The 26,911-nt window shown below is 39.1% G+C and overlaps 1 protein-coding gene across 1 annotated transcript in view; it reads right to left on the reverse strand.

The window, feature by feature from the left end:
- Positions 1–26,911, reverse strand: part of LOC114665751 (calpain-2 catalytic subunit-like) — an 82,958-nt gene that overhangs the window by 42,461 nt on the left and 13,586 nt on the right. The window contains exons 3-9 of the mRNA XM_051919249.1: positions 16,482–16,600; positions 13,859–13,992; positions 12,159–12,327; positions 8,764–8,847; positions 5,063–5,148; positions 4,802–4,876; positions 2,864–3,024 (exon numbers count right to left, since the gene is read on the reverse strand). Of these exons, the coding sequence (XP_051775209.1) occupies positions 2,864–3,024; positions 4,802–4,876; positions 5,063–5,148; positions 8,764–8,847; positions 12,159–12,327; positions 13,859–13,992; positions 16,482–16,600 (828 nt within the window). The remainder of the gene's footprint in view (positions 1–2,863; positions 3,025–4,801; positions 4,877–5,062; positions 5,149–8,763; positions 8,848–12,158; positions 12,328–13,858; positions 13,993–16,481; positions 16,601–26,911) is intronic.

Below are 26,911 nucleotides of genomic sequence, written 5' to 3' on the forward strand. Positions count from 1 at the left end.
AGAAGCAGCCCCTATGTGGTTCAGACTAGGGGTTCTCTTATTAGCTCACACTGTAAAGAGATCACGTCTGAGCCAGAAATTTCAGGTTCGTGAATGACCACCAACAGTTCACCACAGTACAAATCGTCATGCTGAGATGCTTCATGCTGTGACTCCACGGAAATTCACTAGTGAACTGAACTCTTTCTTTTACTCTCTTAGCCCCCAACCTTTTCTGTGCAACACCGCCACTACAGTCTGCCCATCCATAGTGCAAACCCCATCCTCATTGCTAAGTGAACTGTCATGGACTCACACCACAAAGCATCTCAGATCAAATATATGCACTGTGGTAACTGCCAGTGACTGGGTAGGGAACTCAAAACTTCTACCTGAGAAGTGATCTCCTAAATGGCTAAATGGAGAGCTCCTTTAGTCAGTCGGGCAGTGATCGTCTCTGAATACTGTGAGCAGAGTGCTTCTTGGTAATGTCAGCTGAGGTCTCTCTGTCAGCCCCCACTATTTCTGCACGACATCCCCACTACAGCAAGTATTGTGGGAAGCAGGATGTATTATCTCAGACAGAACTCAACCATTATATTCACAACTCCAATTTTTGGATCAAGCCACAGGTTCAAGATTCTGACAATGAAAAGCAGCCATTTCAAGTACTTCTTCATCTCAACTGCCATTTATCTTCTTTAATAAAAACTTACATATTTAACTTGTGGGACCATCAGTTTTATTTCTTATTGATGTCCATTGCTTAAGTCTTAATGTTAGTTTAATTTTACATTTTATAAGTATGATTTGATATTATATTATAAGCATACTGTTTACTACTGTGTTTTACATGTTTATACACAGTAATGCTTGATGCCTGAGTTCTTGTTTGCTTTGTGTTTAATGTGATTCCTTTGTTACTCTGCAAAAATCCTTCTGATAAACCAGATTTATCTTGGTCTTCAACAGCAAGCTCTGTCATTTTTAGACTTCATGTAATGGTAACACTGAACATTCCTTTATTCTTTAACAGTTGTTGCCAGTATGCTACAGAAAGTCCTCACTGGATAAAGAATCTCCTAAAGCAGACCTGGCTGTTTATTTCACAGAGCAGAGATTCCTTGCATTGGGTCTTATTTAATTCTTGAATGACACAGTTTAAGCAATTTTGTAATTATAATTATAAGTTTTTTCCCTTTTCAATTTTGGAAATTTGTTTTTCCAAACTAGAAACTAATTGGTTTCTTTTAACAGTTTACCTGAGATTGTTTATTTCGACTTTGGATCAGGTTGTACTCCTCTTCAGTTAAACATAGTTAAATAAATTGCTTAATGTGAGGATTGGAATAATCAACAATGAAAAGAAGAAATAAGGGAGCCACAGCACAGCTGATTAAACTCAAATAAACCAATTGAGTAAATCACCAAAATTAAAAACAATGAAAAAAAGAAACACTGCAACTGTAGACATTTACCCTAGGCTACATAATTGGTCTTGCATCTGCTGAACACTATTTGTATTGTTGTTGTTTTATTGGCTTTGTCAGTCAGTCATTATCCAACCTACTATATTCTAACACAGGGTCAGGGGGGTCTGCTGGAGCCAAACCCAGCTAACACAGGGCACAAGGCAGGAACAAATCCCGCACCGCAGGGCACACACACACACACACCAAGCACACACTAGGGACAATTTAGGACCGCCAATGCAACTAACCTTTGACTGTGGGAGGAAACCCACGCAGACACAGGGAGAACATGCAAACTCCACACAGGGAGGACCCGGAAAGCGAACCTAGGTCTCCTTACTGCGAGGCAGCAGCGCTACCACTACGCCACCGTGCCACCCTTTATTGGCTTTGTTTTTATTGTTAATTTTTTATTGGACAATATAGTCTCAGTTACACAAAATGTATGACTACTTCTGATTCTGTTGTATGTTGTATTTATAATGTAAAGCAAAAATCACAATCAAAATTCTTAGTTTACATCAGAAAAATAATAGAAAAGGATTTTAAAAGGAGCAAAACTAGCAGAAAAAAAGGTTTTGTTTCTATCATCAAACTCGGATGAGGAAGTGTTCTGATTGATGACCTTTTAACCCATTACATGAGGTCACGAACTCTGACGCTCCACCCCTAACAACCACAGCAGCTACCTAGCAATGATTAAACAAAATTGCAGAACCCAATAATAAATAAAATGACATCAGTCTGTTTTGAAATAAAATTGTAAATTAAAATGAAAAAAACTAATTAAAATTCTGAAAATGAAATTAGATTTCTTGACAAGTGTGAATTAGAGATATGGTGCGTCTACATTATCTTATATGTAAAGCTCAATGTAGGTGTTTGTGTGTGTTTGTTCTTTATACAATTTCACACCCTGGTCCAACAACATTTTGCACACATACAGTATCTCAGTTTGACAGGAAGACACTTGACTACTTTGGGTCCCAAACTTTTGAGTCCGGGATTCCTTCTTTTGTTTTACTACGACAAGTTTTAAGAACAATGCCTTTTTCTGGATTTTGAATCCTTGAAATAAATTAATTTAGTGAAATAAATTCAATGAATTTAGTGTGTTCTGCTACCAAATAGAAGTTAGATTTTTCTCCCTTAAACTTACTTATCTGGATAATGCCGGGTGCTGCTGCTAGATGAAAATAAGACTTGAGTGTGACTGCAAGAAGGCTGTTTTCAGGATACTTTACAAGAATGCAGCTGGACCTAAGGCACTATGACTTGGTGAGTTAATGTGCACTCCAGTCATAAGTGATTGCTTGGACCTTCAGGTATACATACACAATTCAAGGGAAAAAAATTGTGCAAATAATGCTGTTTAATGTTCAACAGAACTTTAGCTAGGGTACAAGAAATACCTGGATAGTCTCTGCAACCTCCTGCAGTGGAGCCTATCCTCCAGATGCCTTCAAACTGAGCTGTGGTCCATTGATGGACAGCACCACTGGCTTGGGTGTCAGGTGAAAGATTGCAGATCTCCAGCCTTGTATAGTTTTTCATATAATCTGAAAATGACATCCTGGAATGCACAGAAGTGAAAAACCAGAAGTAACAATGTGGATTTTTCGTCTAATTTAAAAATACTTGAAAAAATAAAGAAAACACATCATACAAAAGAACATAATTGGGTCTGAATCATTTAAAATATTTTGCTATTTATCACACCTTGGAAGGCTCACTTCAAGACACATGGGACTGGGAGACAAGGAGGAATCTTAAACAAAACTCCTTGGTGTCTAAACCAATACATAATCCTAACTCATACTCAAAACTAGAAAAGAACGGTAAAATATTCAAGACCTAAAACACACTAACACTTTTTCTTTTGAAATCCTCCAACTCAGTCAAGGGATTGAAGAAGCTGGCCTTTTTACCTGCTAACCTGTAATGTCACAAATCCATGACGCTTGGCATTACCTCTACCAATTATTATGCAAAACTGTCAAATTCCATCCATCCATTTTCCAACCCGCTGAATCCAAACACAGGGTCACGGGGGTCTGCTGGAGCCAATCCCAGCCAACACAGGGCAGGAACCAATCCCGGGCAGGGTGCCAACCCACCGCAGGACACACACAAACACACCCACAGGCCAATTTAGAATCGCCAATCCACCTAACCTGCATGTCTTTGGACTGTGGGAGGAAACCAGAGCGCCCGGAGGAAACCCACGCAGACACGGGGAGAACATGCAAACTCCACGCAGGGAGGACCCAGGAAGCGAACCCAGGTCTCCTAAGTGCAAGGCAGCAGCGCTACCACTGCATCACCGTGCCGCCCAAAACTGTCAAATTCTGTGAATAAATACAAATGGCATCGTAAAAGCGGGCAAAATAACTAAAATGCCTTTAACTCACCCAGGTACAGAAAAATAACATCAGGAACAGCTTCATTGGCCCCAGAAATATACAAAATTTTAATTTTTTAATTTGCACTGGGGAATTGGGAAGGAGGTTAAACCATACAGTATATATAACTCATCCTTCCTTTCTCATTTGCAGGACAGAGGAAGTCCTGCCTGGAGACTGAAGACGTTACTTCTACACTTCTTCTGTTTCACATTACATGAAAAACGCCCCCTACTGGGAGAACAGCATCAGTTTGACCAGAGCATCGCTGGAGGATGGAGCTCTAATAGAACAGTTGATTATTCTATGCTATTTAACTTGCTACAGTCCAAAACTCAACAATTAAACAGGGTTTAACCAGCTGGGACCCCAACACTTTATTGTTTTTCTGTCTTTATTACAAGCCCAATATCTTGTTTTCACATTTGCTGATGTTTAGTTACATGTGTCTACTTTCTATACTCAACCACTTCACTAAAAACACTGCCTTGAGAAATATACTTCCTATTTGATCGTTAGCTTTGTTAGAGTTTTTCTCAGGGTTTTATTCCACAAGGTTTCATGTGAATGAAGGCGTAAAAGCAGGAATAATTAGTACATTAGATAAGCTGATTTGTGTTTTCTGTTGAATAAAATAATGTATTTTAATAAATTCCTGTTTATAATGACACTGAAGGATGGCAAAATTTTAGTCGGATATAGGGTTTTACTGTATTTCATACACATTCCATACACATGACAATATGTCTGCCACTACTATGTACATCCAATTCAGTATACAATCTTGAGCAAGTCAGCCTCCTTGGGCTCCAAAAGTAAAACACCAAAAAAACAACAAAAAAAATTAAATCAAGAGTAATTTATCGTGATCTTAAAAACTACAAAGGGGAAAGCCTACCAAATAATACCAATATGCATCATAGCAGAAAATAATCATATTCAACTTGCCAAAATTCCCCATCTTCTGCTTTGTAGTCCAGTCTTGACTGTACATCTGGGGAAACGTCATTCCATTCAGGGGCACTAAATGAAACCATCACATAAATCAGATGCACACTTATTTTATGTAAGTGAATCTTGACAATTGTCAAGAATGCACAAATCACAGAAAACATGCATGCTTTGTAACAAGACCACTGAATAAAATCATTCAAATTAATTATTTAAAAACTGCAGCTGTTCATTGATTGATTTTGAAGTAGGTCTTACTTGTCACTCCAGGCTCCATTCCACTCCACTTGGCCCCAGGGGTTTCTGATGCGGAGTAGTTGTTCTTTTCCATTCTTATAGTTTATCTGTTTAACACACAAGTCCATAAAAAACTGAAAGCTACCAAAACTGCAACATTGTACCAGAAGTTTCCAATGCAGAGTGGGAGAGCTAATCTTTACAAATTTAATTTTTACTGCGGACGACAATGACCTATGATTGAGCTCTCTGGACACAAAGCAATGCTAATCAGGAAGGCTGTGAGAGACGCAGCTTTAATTCCATGTACTATTTTGTATTTTTTCCTTTTTAAGTCTATGCACATTTTCTTTCATAATTATCTACATTATAATATTAGATTAAAATGACCAAATATCACATAACTTAGATGGGAGAAATTTTTTTCCAAGGAGAAGTGGAGACATCAAGGGAACTGGAGAAAAAGCAGATAAAGTACCCTTGACAAAATGAACTGTTTTTCCACATACTTTTGTGATCAAAGCTTTCAGGCAGAGTTGCCCACCACCAGAGTAACTAGCCAATTAAGTGTGTGTAACATCATTAGGTATGAAACTCCACATTGGCCTTTTGGCATAAAGAACGGCACATCTTAAGAAACAACAGAGACTCTCCATTTCATCAGAGAGACTCCATTCATCTGCATGTTTGTCTCGCGAAGCCAGACGAGATTTTCAAATTAGAATACACATCTGGGGACAGCTTGTTAAAAAGCTTGTAGTGAATAGCAATGAAAAGTCTCTTCCCACAGGGTTTCTTCCTAAATAAACACCCCCAGTTTCTTCCAGTCTGTGCATTTTAAATGGCTGGGGTTACATTGTTGCACAAAAAAATAAAACTCCTCACATATAAGACCAATACATAAAATAACTATGGAATGGCAGGGAGAGAAACTGAACCAAAGACTTGAAACTGACAGAAAATAAAAAGCTAAAATTACTGTTTTCAGTTTAGAATCTCAGCAGCAGAAAGTCACTGAAGCCTAATGATTCATTTGTTTGTAATGAACTCGGCAAGAGAAGAGACAGACAGACAGAGAGACAGACACACTCACGCAGACCACCACGGGCATTTGGCTGCACATGTTTGAGAAATGTTTCTGTCTGCAATTATGTCTTTGAGTCATTTTCACAATTTTATCACTATATGGAATGAAAACAGCAAATAGATTTTAGATAAGTATTGTGGTCTGTGTGTACTATGTGTTAAAATGCTGCACCTATATTCTGATACGGCATGTTTACATGTCCAATTAGACAGTAATGTTTGAAAACTTGATGATTCAATACACACATCCTGCAGTAATGCAAATCTTTCTCATAAGCATCAACAAAGTGGAAGTCCATGGAGAAAAAAAATCTGCCAGATTGTTAGCGAACTTAAATAACTACTAAGTTAGAAAATGTAAGTATGGCTCACCATTGCATTCAATTCAGTTTATTTTATGGCACTCTTTGCCTGTGAAACGCCCTCAGGTAAAATGCAAATACACACTTACTGAATGCATAATGAGAACATAAAGATACAAAGTAGTTTGAAACTGATTAACATAAGTGGAGCTCAGCACTAATTGCTCATTAATTGGTGAACTATGGCCAATTGACAACAGAAGAGAGGAAAACAAAAACTGTAGTCAGCAGCATCCATGAAGAAAATAATTATCCATGCTGAATAATGACAGACAAAGTCAGACACACCCAGAGTCTTGGTGACCTCGGCCAACTTGCTGCCCATTCCACTGTACAGTAGAGTCTGTGCTGGGTCATCCAATCTGACAACAGAATGTTTCCATGTAGTGATTCCAGGGTCCACTCAGGAACACTCCGTGATTTAGTGAACTGACTTGAAAGTTGGAGCATTTTAATGTTTTCAGTTACTTCATCAAAGAGTCACTTATAACATTTTTTTTTTATAAAACATTTTTGTAACAACGAGTTGCCTTTAAAAATAACAATGATAATAGAATGCAATTACATGCATTAGTAGACCACATTAATTACACACTTTGTACTTTACATTGTCATGCAGTTAGAAATGTAGCCCACCTAGGCTTGGGGTGGCTCAGTAGCTTTCATAGATGGCAGATTCCAATTCAAATCATATGAAAATGGAGTTGATTGTTGTGCTATTGTTAGTTGCTGGTTGTGGAGAGTCTGTGACTAACTGTTGTTGACATTTTTTAAACATAACGTTTTTGAATGAAGTACCCAATTGAGAGTAAAACCTCTAATAAAGTGTCAAGGTAAAATTGTTGACAGTTTCAACAAACGATGGAGAGCAGGTCTGGGGCTTTTGAGTCAGAGAAGTATTTAATAATTATAATATAAAGACAATGCAGCCATGAGTAAGTTTTAGTGTAATATAAAATCGAAGAATGTATTTGTTACATATTTGTGTTCACTCCCTTTGAATGTGAGTCCATTCCATACGTTCTGTGGGTGGTACCCCAAGAGGCGGGGCCACGCTGACATCACCACTCCTTAGCCCGCCCTCTGGCTATTTAAGGCCAGAGAAAAGGAGGTACAGACAGTGGTGCACTGTAGTTGTTGGAGTCTTTTGTGAGTATTATTGTTTCTTTGAGAATTATTGTTTTCTTTGTCAAGTATTTTCTGTTCAGGTCCTCGGATTATTCTCTTGGTTTGTGTATTGAGACTTGGTTACCTAAAATTGCCTTTTAAGGCGACTCCTTTTGATCATTTTGAGCCTTTTTTGTTTCCCTTTAAATTCTGTTAATAAGTTTAGTTGATTTAAATTGTCTTTTTAAACTAGATTTTCACAATTTAACTATTCCTTGTGAGACATTTTGAAATATTGTGGGATTTTTTTTGTATTTTGAACCCCCATTTTTGGTGACTGCTTCAGCAGAAGCCAGCAATGAGAAGTTGGGACCTTGTTGACTTAAGGGGAGCCTTTTCTGGGCAGGTCAGTGAAGGCACCGACCCATGTTATGGGGTTTTTGGAGGCCTCAAACACCCCTTCACCATGTTTGTGAATCCAGTTCACGACAGAGAGTTGGAAGGAGTTAAATCTTTTTCAGTTTAAGCAAATGGAGACTAAGAGGCAACTTGATGCATGTTTTTATCGCTATGAAAGGAATTAGTAAAATGGAGTCAGGATGGTACTTTAAAATGAGTTTCTCTTCACTTTGAGCTACTTTTTTGTAAGAAATTTGTTATTCATTTAAATGTGGTTACTCTTAATTATTTATTTATTTATTTATTTATTTTCTTTCATTCTTTTTCTTCATTGACTTTACCATGAAAATGTGAGGATTCATTTCCATTTTGCCTTAATTAACTTTTTGGGGGATGTGAATTGGCTACAAAATAGAGTACATAACTTTATAAATAATATGGTACAGACACTCATTCTTATCAATTCATTTTTTCATTCTGTTTCATTCTTTATGCTCTCATATCTTTTTGTACTGAAAATGTTAAAAATCAGTTTCCATTTTTGTTTTTTTGTCTGTTTGTACACCATTTTCACATTTTTATATTACATAGTGCTATTCATAACTGAAATAACTGGAAAGCTGAATTTATACTGAATCAAAATAATAAAAACCCTAAAGATAAAGTGAAATATTACTACTTTATATCGAAAAATGCCAATGTGCCCCCAAGTGAATTTGTGTAGCTTAAACCTAAAAAAAGTCAAGGTATAAGGTAAGATCATCTTACCTCCTCAGCAGCAAGGATGGAATATCCATGCCTCTTGATCAGATTCTGAGGAGTTTTTTCTTCATTATCATCTGGGCTGGAGAACTGCAAAGCAATGCAGTAAAGAGATTGATTGGAAACAATGAAATGTGTTATCTCAGAGTCAAAGTAAACTCCCTGCAGCATTTAAAAGTGGTAAACATATACAATATGCATGATATGTGGGCTCAGGCTGCGTCTCAGATCTTTGATATCATACTGACCAAGTGAATTTCTTTGTCTTTTCATATATAGAGCCCAATGGTTTCTAAAGGCATGGCTGGATCCAGAAGGGAATTTTTATAACCACAGATATCGAAAGTCAAAGAGAAAGATCAATCTGTCTTATCAGAGGAATCCCTGAATCTTTTCTGTTTTTTTTGTCTTTTAGATGTGGATGAATTAATTAATTTTCTCTGTGGAAGAAAATAGTTTTTTTTCTGAAAGCAATAACAGTTCCTTAAATGAATGTACTCGGCAATGTTTAGTGTTTTTCATTTAACAGACATACAAACATTTCTTCCTAACAGTGAAGAAATAAAGGATGTTACAAAAATACAACACAACAGTCGGTGAAGGCACAGCATGCAGGCACCATTTATAGCACCAATCCAGTAAGTTTCCAGTAATTAAATCAAAAGATTTTTGCTAGAGCACATCAGTGGAAAATAAGGCAACACTCAGTGATACAGCAAATAGCAAGAAGGAAAAGAAAAGTCACCCAGCAAAACCAACTTTATGGAGCTCTGCAAACCACCATCTTGTTTTATGACAAAAAGAGAACTAAACTCTCTGGAAACACATTTAAAAGGTATTGTAAGAGCCATTTTCCTAGTTATATAAGATTCATAAATATTTTACTAGATGACAAAGCATAATCTATGGGAGGTTCCTATAACCCCTATAAGTTGAGTAAAACTGGCATATTCTAGCCATTTCTAATAGCTCTGACTAAACTTTATTCTCAGTTAGTGACCAGCCTTGCCATGTGTAAGGTATAGAGGGCATATGGTTTTAAACCGTGTCCGTGCCCACGGGCCTATGGACCTTTTGAGTGTGTGAAGTAACTCGTAAAACAGCACTTATTTAAGTGCATAGCCATACGTTTAAAGCGTACAGAGGAAGAAACTAAGAATCTTTAAGTATATAAGAAGTTAAGAATCTTTAAGTATAGAAGAAGAAATTAAGAACTTTTAAGTATAGAAATAAGTAAAGTTTCTTAGAAAAGGTAAGTTTAAAGAAGATACATTTTTCCTTTTTTTGCCTTCTATTCTACATGTGTAATTATTTTTCCTTTATTCTTGTGTTGATTATTTGCTTTTAACTTTCACTAAATATTTTCAAAATGAACTTTTGCACTGAGAGATTTCTTTCAGCACGTGTTTTACTCGTGCTTGATCTCGCCTTATACTTTGGTGGCTACATGTATGTTTAGAAACCTGTCATGTGTGCTTTTCCAACATGCTGTTATCCCTTTATTACAATACTGTCAAATAAATTCTTAAGAGTTACTTAAAAACTGCAGGCTTTCTGTAGTCCTATGGTATGTCAATCAATTACATGTTACATTTTTTAAATATTTTATCCATTGCACTTTTCATAAGCGCTGCTGCCTCACAGTAAGGAAACCAGGATTCACAATCCCAGGTCTTCCCAGTGTGGAATTTGCATGTTCTCCATGTATCTGTGTGGATTTCCTCCAGATGCTTTGCTTTCCTTACACAGACCAAAGACATGCAGGTTAGATGAATTGGTGACACTAAATTGGCCATTGTGTGTGTGTTCACACTACGTACAATGGACTGACACCTTGTCCAGGTTTATTCTTGCCTTACGCCCTATGCTAGCTGGGATAGGCTCCAGCACTCCCTGTGACCCTACTTTGGATTAAGTGGGTTAGAAATTGAAATGGCACAACTTTTCATAAAGAGTGGTACAAAGCTACCTGAGTTTGAATTCAGGCCCCAGCACTGTTTGTGTAATTTCGGTGAGAGTAGTGGTATTTCTACCACATCCCAAATACGTTTGTCCTAGGTAAACTGGGGAATTAGAAACTGTGTGTTCTGTGATGGACTGGCGAAGCAACCTTAACAGAACTGGTTCCTACTTTGTAGCTTATGGCCCCTAGATAGGCACTGAAATGGATATGTAGGTCTAGAAAATGGGCAATTGTACTTTCACAAAGCAGTTTATAATCCCAGCTAGTGAACGTCACAATTCACACCATTCAGGCTATCCCATTAATAGAAATTAAACTCACCAATCCATATACTAAATGCATTTTCTCCAGCAAAGGCTGACAAGAAGCCAAAGCCTATGATAGAATCATCGGGACACAAGTCAGAAACCAACCCAGGATCGGCATACTAATTGACTGCATTGAAGGCTCACTTATACTGGGTCAGTTTAGAGCTGCCAATAAACCTAATATGAACAACTTTGGAATATTGGAAAAAGACATACAGTAATGGAAGCTGGTCCTAAAAGAAATAAGCCAGCAGCACTAGCCACTGTGACATCCGTATAAACAGAAAAGACACATAACAAGAAGAAACAGAAAATTAAGTGTCATTAATGGATGATATTTTCAGGTAGAATTAGAGTCTTCAGAACAGAGCTCTGTAGATGTCAAGCAAAAGAAAAAATCAGTCTGAGCGAATTATTAACTCGTTCAAATTAATTACATTCAAACGGATTATTTTTATTTTTTTTTTCTTGACTAATTCGTTGGAACAGATTATTATAATTTTTCCACCTTGCCGTCCAGTTCTTATTACGGAGCCCCATACAGTTTTTCTGGCATACACTTCAGTGAACTGTGAACTGTAAGGTGTGTGTTACCATCAGTGAACCAGAAGAGGAACTAGTTGGAAGACCACTGCAGTTGAAACGGTTCTTTTGTGAAGTCCTGAAATGAGTTTCAAACGCAGGCAAAGTAATGACAATGGATTTATGGACTTTTCTCCGAGTATGTGATATTCCAGAGTCAGTGGTGGAAACGTTTATAGAAGATTTATAGAAATCTAATTGATAATGGAACTGAACAGCATAGAATAGACTGAAATTATTGGCTGGCTACACTCCTCTGGTTTCGATTCACTAAACTGCATGCCAGGAAAAATAAATAGCTACTGAAATAAGAAAAAAATAAAAAATAATCAGTTGGAATGAGTTACGTAATTCATTCTAACAAGTTATTAATTCATTCAAACTGATTTTTTTTTTTTTTTGCTTGACACCTATGGGGCTCCGTTCTTCAGTTCTTATTTGAGTATGGAAACAAAAGGAGCCTCCACATTAAGAGATGCACAGCATATAATGTATGCTATCTGTGTTAATGGCAGTAATGATTTTGCAATTGTTAACAAACGTCTTACATCAATAAAGGATCCAAGCAGGGAGCCAGCATTAAAAGCCTTGCAAATGATCTGAAAAAGATTTTGGGGTGCATCATTCAGACTATAATCTTCTGAGATGCCACCTGTGAAATCCTCAAAGGCTTCAGTAAGAGAGCCTCCACCCAGACACTCATAGCAGCCGTTCACCCTGCAACAAAACAATAAATAAAGTATTACATCTTAGCACATTATGGTTTGCACAGCAGAATCCACTTGGTTATGGTTGCTTCAACTAGTTCTTTAGGAATAAGAAAAGCCATTTGTCCTTTTTTTTCAGCCCAATGATAGTACTGTGTTGTAGGAAGCACAGGATGATTGTATGAGACAGATTGGGATTGTATGAAACATAAATAAAAAGTAACGAAGGTCAAAAGAAATCTTAAGAAAAAGTACCAAGACATGAATCATAACTCCATAAAATGCAATAAGAAGGAATTAAAGAGGTAAAGATTAGCACGCACAGGGTAGTCTTGTATCTGCAGACTTGGATGAGGAATTGCTCTGATAGCTGCCCCTTTAATGTGTTGCGTGATTAATGTTGGGGTCGCAACCTCCACTAAAGTCACCTAGCAACTGCGGACAAAAACAACGACTCCCATCATAAACAACAAAGGCATTGAAGACATTTCAAAATAAATATTGATAACTAGAATAACACAATAAATCAAACTTCTGATGTAGGAATCAAAGTCCTAGGCTAAGAACACCTCAGTAGCAAGCATTAAGTAAATGAAAACACCAATGGAAAATGTATAAAAAAATTAATAGACAGACAAATTGCAACAGTGGGGGGGGCATTAAAGTGTACTGTGCTAGCAACAGGGACAAGGCAGGAACATAACCCTGAAAATCAGACACACACCATCATCAATCACTCATTCACGGTGCACTTAGATTTGACAACATGTCCAACAGCATGTCACTGCACTGTGGAAAGTCTCCACAGGGAAAACACAGAAAACCTTCAGATTCTACACAAATGGCACCCTAGCCATGAATCGAACAGGAATTCAACTATAAAGGAAGGCCTGGAATGCGTCTGAGAAATATTATATTATATTATATTATATTATATTATATTATATTATATTATATTATATTATATTATATTATATTATATTATATTATACAGCAAGTGACAATAAGGAGGCTCTGAGTAAAATCTTCTGTTGGAGGCCACATTCTGTATGCAGCAATTAGTATTGGCATTACTTAATGGAGCAAATTAAACCCAATTAATGAATTAATATAGTGGTCATTCAGAAAACGGTACAGAGAGTAAACAACCCAGCCAAATACCAGTTTGCTAGTAAACAGAAATAATTTTGCACTGGCCTAGTGTCATGACACTTTCTGATTTTGCCACAATTTGATAAATAAACTTAGATGCAGGTTTTGATATGTTGTCTGAAATGGGAAATGAAAATTACACCCTTCATAAACCACTCTAAATATATTACAGTAACAGGAAAAGTCACCCGCTGTTAAGGCACGAGCTGTTTACACCCTCAAAGTATTCATCCAAGTGATGAGAATACAAGCACAACTGAGCACCGTAACACCATGCTGTCCATTGGGAATGACCTCCACTGTACAAAAATGTATTTACCTTAATCTATGGAAAAATAGGGTAACTACTCATGGTATATCAAACTAGTACCTCAGTCGGTGAGACTTACTTTGCATAAGCCTTCTCAAGCAGGGCACTCCAAAATATATTTTGGCCAGGTGAATGTTCAAACAGCAGCTGTCCTTTCACTGTGGGCAGTTGATCGTCAATGACCACGTCGACCCACTGTCCAAACTGCCAGAGCTGAAACGCAGAAAATAATGGCCTTTTATAACACCATATACATTGTAAGATGGTTCAGTTTGGCCTGGCTATCATTGAAAGGTGTGCAGATTCTGATGTTTAATCTTACCAGATTTTTGTCTCAGATTACTTTATTATTTAAACCTTTGTCATGCAAGACATTAAACAACAGGAGGTCTTTCCAGCTTTCAATCCATTTTCTAAACCTACTTTGGGAAATTGGAAGTCATAGCCTGCTCTGCCAACATTGGAAGACTTTCTTTGCCTACCCATGAAGATGTGCACCTTTGATAACATGAAGCCAAGGTGGAGCCATCATCAGCCTAACAGTCTGTCTTTTGGACTGCATAAAAAATGTAACCAAAGACTACAGAGGACATCTACATAAACACTTAGAAGACATGAAAAAAGGAATGGACATGTAAATACATCTTTTGAAAATGGCCAGATAGATAGAAAAGGCACTATATAATAGACAGACAGACAGACAGACAGACAGACAGACAGACAGACAGACAGACAGACAGATAGATAGATAGATAGATAGATAGATAGATAGATAGATAGATAGATAGATAGATAGATAGATAGATAGATAGATACTTTATTAATCCCAAGGGGAAATTCACATACTCCAGCAGCAGCATACTGATACAAAAAACAATATTAAATTAAAGAGTAATAAAAATGCAGGTAAAAACAGACAATAACTTTGAATAATGTTAACGTTTACACCCCCGGGTGGAATTGAAGAGTCGCATAGTGTGGGGGAGGAACGATCTCCTCAGTCTGTCAGTGGAGCAGGACGGTGACAGCAGTCTGTCGCTGAAGCTGCTCCTCTGTCTAGAGATGACACTGTTTAGTGGATGTAGTGGATTCTCCATAATTGACAGGAGCCTGCTCAGTGCCCGTCGCTCTGCCACGGATGTCAAACTGTCCAGTTCCATGCCTACAATAGAGCCTGCCTACCTCACCAGTTTGTCCAGGTGTGAGGCGTCCTTCTTCTTAATGCTGCCTCCCCAGCACACTACCACGTATAAGAGGGCGCTTGCCACAACCATCTGATAGAACATCTGCAGCATCTTATTGCAGATGTTGAAGGACGCCAGTCTTCTAAGGAAGTATAGTCGGCTCTGTCCTCTCTTGCACAGAGAATCAGTATTGGCAGTCCAGTCCAATTTATCATCCAGCTGCACTCCCAGGTATTTATAGGTCTGCACCTCTGCACACAGTCACCTCTGATAATCACGGGGTCCAGGAGGGGCCTGGGTCTCCTAAAATCCACCACCAGTTCCTTGGTTTTGCTGATGTTCAAGTGTAAGTGGTTTGAGTCGCACCATTTAACAAAGTCCTTTTTGTGGTTCCTATACTCCTCCTCCTGCCCACTCCTGATGCAGCCCACGATAGCAGTAGCTATCTAGTAGATAGCTAGTGTGGTGGATGATGAAACAGGTTTGACTTTGTCTTAAGTTGTACAAGTGGGATTGTGTGTGTAAGACCTGGGTGCTCACCTAAAGGTACAATGTATACATTTCAGTGAGGGATAAGGAACATGGGTGTTATGGACCGTGCAAACAGAAGAGAGGCTTGTCTGTCTAAATGTGTCACATTTCTTGTAACACAAACGAATAGAAAATAAAAAAAGGCTGAGACTGTGACTGAACTCGCCGCACCTGGAAAGCCTTTGTACAGAGCTGGCTCTGTCAGGCAGCATGTTATTGACTGACAGAAAAACGGGCGAGTGCATGAAATGTGAAATTTGAACCTGTGCTGGAAAGTTGTCATTGAGTCATCAAATTTATCATTCCATCTAAACTGTTTTTAAAACTGGTGCAGGGTTAAATAACTTTATCTCATTTTGACAGGTTTCTTTTTGTTTCTGGAGTTACAAAGTGATTTATTTTCTTTACATTCAACCATTCAGTTCTAAAGGTAGTCTATGACATCATAAAGCAGTGACAGTATGACACACAAAGTCACACCATTTCACTTCCATTCATAAGGCTGTGAAACAAATCTGCTTACTTTAAAACTTGAAATAATAGAATTTCTTTTCTCTTAACCTCAGAGAATTTTGCATGTGTGTTCATGAAAAAAGAAGGAAGGGCTGTTTCTTTTCCTTCCATTATAGAATTTTGTCTGCCTGTTTTGTGCAATCAATGTCTGCTCTATGATGCCAGGGACTGGCTGAAGGTTAATCATTGGCCTGGAATGGCGTCTTTGACGAAGCTCCAGAAACAATAGAACTCAAAAAAAAATATCAGACCTTCCCTGGAGGTCAACACCAAAAGATCTTTAACTCTGCCCAGACGTTTCTTTGTCAAAATGTTAAAAGGCATCCACAACTCCACCGTGAGTTCAGTGGAAACCGAATGATAAGCTAAACCCTATCCATGCTGAAAGTAAAACATCAGGTTATCCAAAAATAAAATATTTGCTCCTTAGAAACTACAGACCCATGATCACATTAATATTAGAGGTTCCTTTACCTTGAAGTGAAATACCCCTGCATAGTTGGCCTGAAAGCTTTGTCCATCAGGAACAACATGTAGTAGGACGTTCTTATCAGTGGTCATTGATGCTATGGCAGCCAGCAGCCAGCAGTCAGCTAGAGTAGGAATAAACAGAAAGCCATGTGGTTAAATCATGCCAGGTTAATAGAAACAGTTCCTCAAACTCGGTTTTACATCAGCATTTGTAGCTGATGCAGACTGGTCCTGAAAATGCCTACAGAATGAGCACCAGCAAAACAATACAAGAGGCAGCATATACCTGTATGCAGCATAGCGCTCATCCTTACAGCTGTCAGAGTCTTTAACAGTGAAAAGCCTGAATTCTTACCTGTCACCAACATCAAATCTCAGCCTTTTGTCCACACCTCTGTACTGCATGGACACATGGTCTGGTAACCACCATAAAAACACACACAAGTGCACTGCACCCCATTCTACTCTACTGCTGAAAGGGGCAAGGATGCAAACCTGTTTATCTACAATTTACATGTGGGGTTCCATCTCAGCCTGCCTGCGGTTTTCAGTTATTTGAAGTGAGTAAGGTCCAACGTGCCTTGATGGTAGTGCTGTTGCTACACTGTTTTGGTTTAATACATTGTGGGAGATGGCCGGCTGTACCGGCCAATACCCCCAGGCCACTAGATGGAGCCCTCCCTATAGCATGGAAGTGCCCTGAAGACCAGCAGGGAATTATGGACAATGGAGATTTTATTCCCAACCCTGCTGGACACCATGGGGCCCACCAGAGGATGCTGCAGGGAGGCTCAGGGACTTATACGTGCCCTATAACCTGGGTTGAAGAAAAGGACTTTTTATCTGACCCGGAAGTGATAAGGAATCATGGACTGTAGGGTGGGAAACACTTCCAGGTCAGGGAATATAAAAGGACTGTGGGAAAGCCCAGAAGCTGAGCTGGGAGGTAGGGTGGCGAAGTGTCTGGGAGAGGAGGATTGATTATTGTTATTGATTTATAGTGTACTTGTATGTGTAGTGTGGAGTGGAGGGTGCTTTATGCACAGTGTTGTTATAAAATAAATAATAATTATAGTTTTACCAGGTGTTTGGAGTGGTATCTGTGGGTTCAAGGGAGCTCTAGCGCCCCCTACTGCTACAACATTTACTAGAGGAGGTCATCTTTGGATGTTAGTCTTCATCCATATTTAAATCTTATCGCTCGAGGAGCTCTCCATATCAGTTCTTTACAAGTTTCTTATCTTCAGTTCTCTCCTTTGGCCCTTGACATGCCATAAGAAAGGTGATTGTGATCACTCTTAGCTTCTCACTCTTTGTTTTAAAGGCAAAAATTAAAATGAATTCTCTACAGTGTAGTTTTTTTAGAACATCTGTGATATCCACAGAATGAGAAACACATGACACATAAGGGGGTGTTTAAGAGTGGTCCCTAGGCTATGATGGACCAGTGCCTGTCTAGGGGTCTCATTTATAACACTTTGCATAAATATGCATACACTAACAAAACAAGAAAATCCTTAAGCCAAAAGAAAATATGGGTTAAAAAAACCTGGTGTACGCACATTTCTATGCAGGTTACCATTTATAAATCACAATCTTCTTGTGAATGTGTGTACATGAATGGGCCACAAATCCTGCCCATTTTGCCACCCTGAAGTAACCATATATGGACTATGCTAATCAACCTCATACATATGTAGTCACAGTGCTGTAGACCTTCACTGGCTGGTAGAGCCGCCTCCCCCCCTAACACATTAAGACACCTGCATTTGAGGAGGCCTGTGGTGCGCTCCACACGGCACTGAAGTGTGAGGTTGGGCACCAGTGTCTGAATGGATAGCCACTATCATCTGGCACATGTAATAACATGATTGCTATTACAATAAATAGTACAGGCCATATGAAACACTGAGTGTTCAGCCAGTTACCTTTTAAACAGACCAGCCATCATGTATGGCATGTGGTCTGCCAGCAGCACTTTACCTTGAAAAAAATTAATCATGGGTTGATCAAGACCGCTGATCCATTACATTTGTCAGTTCCATCTTGGCATAACAGATAACTTGTGCATTAATGGAATATCAATGCTTACAATGAACAAAAACGACTTCTTTCTTGCTAGGTGCCCTAAATCAGCTCATAAGACAGCAGTCATCATGGGCAAAACAAATCCTTTAAAGCTTGTTCCTTTTGTATATGGCCATTTGCATAGTTTTCAAGCAGCACCAAACTAGCCATGTTGTGTCAAACCATTAGGTTATGAATAGGCTGTTGGCCATGATATTTACAGTTTTCTGTATGCAGGGAGTGAATCACAGCTGGGCTTTTTACTGTGCTTTGGTTTCTAATCCTGCGAAGTGATAACAGATATCCAATATAGACTGGCGAAGAGATCTAAAATACAGTAGAGGGTGTACATCATATTCAACACTTTTAGGCTTTAAAATGTTTGTTACAGCAATGCACATGATAATAACAGCTCAGTTATATGAATTGTTATATACACGAGTCATCATTTAGCTGGTTTGACAGCATTTCCCTACTTGATCAAAGGCAGCGTCATTTCCCAATTTCTCCGAAATGTTGAATGTAGATGGGTCAGAGCTGCCATAAATATACACAAGTTCTCCTGTTGGATTTTCTTTGATAAATCCTGACTTTTGTGGTTGGAATGTTGTGTATGCGTATTTCAGAAGTCTTTTTATGTGTACGCAAGTTTTATAAATCTGACCCTCTGGTGACTTAATTTGCAGTCTCATTCAATGCACTTACGTGCAAAAACATATAAACAGATTAAGGTGAATAATCCATTCAAGGCAGAAACCTGGTTCCTTAATAACATGCAAGGAATTCTCCTTTGTGAAAACGCTCCAACATCATTTAACTGCGCAAAATGAAGAGTTAAATGTTATCAAGAGCCACTGGGAATCAGAAAATAAGCATGATGGCTGTGATCATTTTAATTTATATTTTTTATGTTTTAGAAATATGTATAGTCAAACTGAGGCTTTATTTATAGGTTTCTATTACCGGATTGCATGCAGCACACTCTTTTCTGCTTGGCTGTGCAACTGTGCCCTGCAAATGACTGGCATACTGGTATGCATGCTTCTTACATTACACCCAGTGCTGCTGGAATAATAATAACACTGATATTTTTATTGTAAAAGATAAATATTGCATTAGGTTACTCATTATTTTAAAAAGTAATCAGACCACTTAGCATTCATTACTTTTAACATGTTACTCTACTGCTCTTGTGTTGCTCAGATAAGTACTGTATGTTCAGCTCATCAACCCAAATGAGCGATTTCTGAAATATTGAGACAAATTAATTCAGCCAGGAGAAGGAATAACGCAATCACCTAAACTTTTGCCTCTGGAAATGTATTTTGTGGATGCTTCTACCCATGGCAAATAAAAAGAGTGTGCAAAGCAAACACATGTGCAGGCTGACAGAGTACAAAGGACATGTGCAGAATTCAAAATCCCCAACAATAACCCAGTTAAGGGTTTACATGGCAGAATAGTCTACCTCTGATAATCAGGTTTCTCAGAGGCCAATAACCCGAAATCTCTAATCAGAATAAGGGATTACATGGCATTTTAGAAATCAGGTTTCTGTGAATAATCTGGTTTATCAAAGCAGGTTAAAATGAGCTGATTGTTTTATTACTGATGCCTTTGGCTCTAGACTAAGAGTGGACAAACTCTGTTCAAGGACCACAGTTGCTGCAAGTTTTCTTTGGCAACTATCTGGCAAAAGAACTCAAGTGTTGATTTTGAAGTTTGAAGGGCTGTTTCTGGCAAGGCTCAGAGTGTTGCAGAGATAGGGTCTTGTGCCAACCCCGAACCTGAATGGATTAAGGAGGTTTGGGATTGAGATTAGAGAAATGTAAATAATCTTCAGTCACCACCACCCTTAAATCTAACAGGCCTCACATGTCCAAATTTAGTAAACCTAAATAATATGTGATCTAAACAACAATTATTTAATCTAAAATGAAAAGGTCTTAGAAAATTAGAACAATTTTCAAAAGCACAGGCCATTCAGCATAAACAAAGATCATCAGTCCAAATTTGCATTACAATGAAATAAAATCAGCAAATGTATTTTGTAATAAGGAGATTTTAGTCAAATGGGTATTTTTTTCTTATTAGCATATTTTACCTTTATTTGCATAAATAGAGGCCCTATTTACAAGCCTTCCCCACAAACAAGACAATTTTGAGTAAAAAAAACATCAAAACGTTCTGCCCATGTTTTCTTAATAGTGGATGTGATGATGGGTGACTGAATTTTTAAGAAGACCACCACACAACTCTGAGTGCACAAGTGAGTGGTCCAAAGATGAGTAAAGGAGCTGATTGACCAGTTAAGCAGACCTTTTACTTTATTAAGAATGTGAAGAACTACTAATGATACATGTAATGAAATGATACATGTAATGAGTCGGATTTGCTCAACCTCTTCAAAAACCAATCGTCTTGTCTTGGTCTTTTCCTCCCATGTCCCCAAAGACATCTGGGTCAGGTTAACTGGTGATTTTAATTTGCCAAGTACAAATGCAGGTGTGCTGGAATGAACTCTGTAATGGACCAGTGCCCAATCCAGGGTTGGTTCATAACAACATAAGAACATAATACATTTGACAAACAAGAAGAGACTATTCAGTCCATTAGGGCAGTTTGTTTAGCTAATAGGGTGGCATGGTGGCGCAGTGGGTAGTGTGTGGAGTTTGCATGTTCTGCCCGTGTCTGCGTGGGTTTACTCCGGGTGCTCCAGTTTCCTCCCACAGTGCAAAGACATGCAGGTTAGGTGCTTTGGCGATTCTAAATTGTCCCTAGTGTGTGCTTGGTGTGTGGGTGTGTGTGTCTATGTGCCCTGCAGTGGGCTGGCACCCTGCCCAGGGTTTGTTTCCTGCCTTGCGCCCTGTGTTGGCTGGGATTGGCTCTAGCAGAACCCTGTGACCCTGTAGTTAGGATATAGCAGGCTGGATAATGGATGGATGGATGGATGTTTAGCTAATAGTTAAGCTGTCCCCATACCTCATCCAGATTCTTCTTAAAGCTTGCCAAGGTTCCTGCTTACCACCCAGTGCTGCAATGGAAGTCCCTGAATTACAACCCTGAGTTGGCACAAATAAGTCTGAGAATTTCATGCTATGTTGAGTAAAGTTTTCTGAGCCATGAGAACTTTCTTTACTTGGACACATTTTTAACTTAATGAGTGGTTGTTGCTCTATTTTGATATATTTGTCACTTCTTGCAACTTTGTCAGACATGAATAGTAAATTAAAATGAGTGCACAATTCAGCGTGAGGAATTTTAAATGTCTGTATATATAAGTCATCCTACATGTGAATTTCCCCTTGGGATTAATAAAGTATCTATCTATCTATCTATCTATCTATCTATCTATCTATCTATCTATCTATCTATCTATCTATCTATCTATCTATCTATCTATCTATCTATCTATCTATCTATCTATCTATCTATCTATCTATCTATCTATCTATCTATCTATCTATCTATCTATGTCCTAAAGTCTTCCCAGTATGAGTCATATACATGAGACACGATGTGTGCAGTGTATGTTGTTGTGAATGTCAATTTGTCTTCTTTGTGTTTATTTAAAGTGATAAATTTACTAAACTGCTTAGAAAACTAACTAAAAACACGCGAGAATGAGAAATATACCTACAATTTGGTGCGCCTTCTAGCTCAGCCTGCTTTTTTTTGTGGTTAGATAAAAAAAACCAACAGCAATCAAGGTGGCATCCAGTATGAACAGATATAGTTACTTGAGTTTGGAAATGGTTAGCTAATGGATGCCAATATTTTTCTGCAATGTATTGGGCAAGGACTGCTAATTTCCTTAAAAAAATTGAAGCAAATGATCCTGTTCTTAATATAAAAAGCATAAATGTTTTCAGTGTAGAAGCAAACAAACTCTTAATGTGTTAGAACATACAGCATATAGAAAATATGTCATTTGTGCAGTGCACTATATCTATATAAATAATTCACTAAGCCACCGACTAGTAAGACACCCATGGAGAGCACGCAAGACAGTCATGCCCACCAAATGGGATAGGGCGACAACTCACAGAGCCACGCCCACCAACTCGGACGCGACAACTCACAAAACATGCCGTCATTCGCGTTCATCTCTGCTACAGTGCACATGCACCTTTGAGCCACGTTGACTTTTCGGTTACGACGCAGGACGGTGTCCACCATCGCAAATTGTTTTACATGCTACATACAGCGATTTGCATCCGCGACAAACATGCTTCTTCTTAGATGGCCCTGCAGGAACGCGGAAACCGTTTCCCTGCCCAGCAACACTCCTTATTCCCCGGCCCCCGCTCTCCAGGCATTCACACTGCCTGCTCATGTGCCCGGACACAACAACTCACCAACCACCCCGTAATAAGTCGCTTTCGTCTGTGCTACAGTCCACATGCACCTCTGAGCCACGTTGACTTTTCATTATTCTTTTAGGTTACGACACATCCACCATCGCAAAACATGGGAAACGAACGATGAAGCCCCGCCCACAAACTAACCCTCCTCCCACGTGATAGGGAACGCACCTCACAGCCCTGCCCGCCAACTCTCACCGTCCTCCCACATCCAAACATATACTCACTCGCTTTGGTCTGTGCTACAGTCCACATCCTGCTGTAAGCCGCGTTGACTGTTCATTTGCCTTCCATGGCCACCGCTTCAAATGTATTTCATGGAAACAACACTTCTTTCAATGTTATACAGATTCCTGCATCAGGTAACTGCACGCGCGCTACACTGAATGGATCAACGTGTGTCTACCTGGCACAGAGAAGCGTGGGTAAGCCGTTCAACCCCATTCGTGCTAGAAACCGGGGCTTGCAATTGTTCCCCGCGAATGAGGAATTCCCAGTAAGTGCGGGTCATACGCTCGCACTGATTACGTCCCTGCCCTTTGTACACACAACCCCCCCCCTCGCTAATACCATGGTCAGGTGATACAAAACACGGCGTCAATCCAGCTGTGAGCCACGTTGACTGTTCATTTGCCTTCCATTGCCACCGCTTCAAATGTATTTCATGGAAACAACACTTCTTTCAATGTTATACAGATTCCTGCATCAGGTAACGCAAACGCAGGTAACGGAAACCAGGGCTTGCAATTGTTCCCCACGAACGAGGAATTCCCAGTAAGTGCGGGTCATACGCTCACACTGGTTACGTCCCTGCCCTTTGTACACACACCCCCCCCCCCCCCTCGCTACTACCATGGTCGGGTGACTTGGTGGATTATATATAGAAAAGCAGCCAGAACCGCAAAGAACAATGAAAAGTCTACGTGGCTCAGAGGTGCATGTGGACTGTACCAGAAACAAAAGCAAATGAGGCGGTGTTTGGAAAATGAACAGTCAACGTGACTCACAGGTGCATGTGGACTGTGCAAAGAAGAAAACGACTCAGGTGACGAGTTGGGGGTGGGCACATGAGGAGGCAGTGTGTACTGAACGAGAAATCAGCAGACTAGCATGATGGAGGGGGCGGAATGGGCGTCCTTCCCCTCTCCTCTAGTTCCACCCTCCGCGCCCGAGCACCGTCCACCCCCTGTCCTTCGCTCTGGGAGGAGAAGGTGCGACGGCAGTCCTCCAGTTTTCAGTCACGGACAATTGTATGTTGGTTCGTACCGTGCATTGTTACAATGTTACTTTTCTTGGTGGTTTATTAAATTACGGATTTTTCAAATGTTAATTTTTTTCCCTGTGCTTAAAAATCATTAAAAAAGCAGCCTGATTATGCGGCACGCCGTAGGTTGGCTAGTACAGTATATATTGCTTTTACAAGTTATAGAATAAAGAATAAAATGTGTGTATTAATATATATATGTAGTGAAAAAGTGCCTGACAAGGACAAGGGCCTTAAGTAAGACACCAATTTGAAAGCAGTGGTCCCCCTGGGGGGGGGGTTACACCTTGTCCTGACTGGTGCCTGGAGAGTGGAACTGATAGGAGCACCAAAACAAGAAGGAGAGTGGAAATAAGTAATGTTCTGTCCCTCTAATTAAAGTAGAAGAGATGCCAAGGTATACTGGTAAGAGGCTGGACACACTTCTGCCTGCCTGATAGCAAAAATAGTTTCCAATCTGAAGACAGGAGACAGGCACCATGGAGGAGTCCAGGAATGAGGCTGCTACTGTTAAGGACACTTTGTAAAAGACAGTACTTTGAAGAAAAAATGATAGCAGAATACTGGTAGATAAGCCATTGAGCATAGAAAACATAAAATCGAAGTCGAAGATTAGGTTGGGACGCCTGAGCACAGACAGCAGCAGAAACAATCGGTAACATTGGGCAATAAACTTTAGGAATATTCTGCTATGCAGTGTCATGCTGAACACAAATACAATTTCACATTGACTGTATCACGCAGGAATTTAGAGAAATATGAAAATAACTTTTAATGAAATTTAGTGTGTTTAATCACATAATGTTGCTCATGCATTTCATTAGTTCAAATGATCTTTCATTTGCATCTCGTTTCAGTCTCCAACAATACCTGGCCAGCATCTATGGATTCCACATGCCCTGATACCACTTTTCCTATCACTGCAATTTCCAGATGAAACCTTTCACTATGTTCATGACTGACTACTCCAAGATCAGCAGGAAAGAAATCCAAGGCAGAAAATAAACCTTTAGCGACAAGTCACGGTATTGTATTCTTGAAGCATGTTGTCAACCAGCTGGACATAGCCGGGTGCTCTGCAGATGCCAAGAAAATTCTCAGCAACATCCTTGAATGCCTTCCATGTGATTTTAGTGTGCATACACAGACAGTATATTTGTTTGCTGTGAATACTTTGGTTTGCTTTAACAACCACTGTTTTGTGGGTGCGGACCTTTGGTGGTGTCATGCTTTCAATTATATAAGTGTGATCCAGAAAATTTGAGCTTAACATCTTTAAGAAAAATCTCAGAAAACCCACACTAGTTCAAATTCTTAAAATAACTACTATAGATGTTATAAGATTCACAAAGCATTCCTGTGCCTCTCAGCTAAAATATCTTGTCTTACTTGTGCAGCCACTCTTTCATATCCTACTTGACGTCTTTGTCAGTGTTATAGTGTGTCCTGCAGAGGTGGCTCTTCAGTCTGGGAAACATGTGGTGGTCACGCTGACCCTGAAGAATAGTGTGGGATGTCATTTATTTAACACTGCAGTTTCACAGAGAAGCCATTACAACTTGTGCAGTGTGAGAAGGGGCACTGTTGTGAAATATGAGGGATGTTTCAAAAAATTCCTTGCCACTCTTCCCTGGCTCATTGCCACAAATGCCAAAACAAATTGGTATAATATTCACATATTATGTGGACATTTTCAGGCATGTAATCGATATGAACTACTCCTTCAATATAACAATTGTGCAAATGATGTTGCCAGTGCTTACTTGGACCTTGAACTTCTTTGATGTTGGAGACTCCCCATGCATCCATTGTCCCAAAGTTGTTTGGACTCCGGATCATAGTGGTGGTTCAAAGTTTTAACCCTAATTATTATACACTTTTTGAATTTCCCCACAGTCCAAATTCATTAGCTTGATGTTCTACTTGAATATTAGTGATGCTTCATGCTGGAGTCAACAATCTGGACACTCATCTTAATCATGTTTAATGTTTCATGAAAGATGCATTTAGTAGACCCATTCAGCAGACACCTCTGACAAAAATTAATCCTCATAATATTTTCTGTCTCACACACCATCACTCTTCAAGTCTCCAGTACAATTTGCATCACAGTGGCAATGTTTTCTTATGCCATAAAAGATCGGACAGGCCTTGAATTGTCTTCATGAGACACTCTGCCACAATTAAGTTCTTTCTGTAGGTCATCTCTTCAATGTGGCATATGGAGCTGACAGGTCCTGATCCACAACAACTAGGTAAGAATGAACATGTGAAGGTTCATTGTTCTCTAGTGTTAGAAGCACAAAGATACCACAATATTTGTGATTTATGGCACTCATGTTGACTTGTTTCTGAAACATGAAACATGCACTATAGAGGAAAAATAATGAAGCCTTTAATTCACCTATTTTATCACACAGGAGCTGATCTTTAGCCATGTACAAAATGTATATTTTAGATTACTTTTTTAGGTTAAGGCTCACGTTTATTTGATCACCCGTCGTAATATGACAATTGAGTTATAACATGTAAGTCTTTTGTTAAGTTTGCATTTCTTTGATATCTACTTTGTGAGAGTTTACTTTGTGGTGACTTAAGTATAAATTTAACTGGCAACAAAAAATGCTAAAATCATATCAGTATGGAGGCTGCAAACAATTTTTCAAGATTTGTCTAAGAGACGTTTTAACAAGGAATATAGAAAATCAAGAATTTTGCCTTGGTATACATGCTCCATA

The sequence above is a fragment of the Erpetoichthys calabaricus genome, chromosome 15, assembly GCF_900747795.2.
Source record: "Erpetoichthys calabaricus chromosome 15, fErpCal1.3, whole genome shotgun sequence".
Lineage (NCBI taxonomy): Eukaryota > Metazoa > Chordata > Cladistia > Polypteriformes > Polypteridae > Erpetoichthys > Erpetoichthys calabaricus.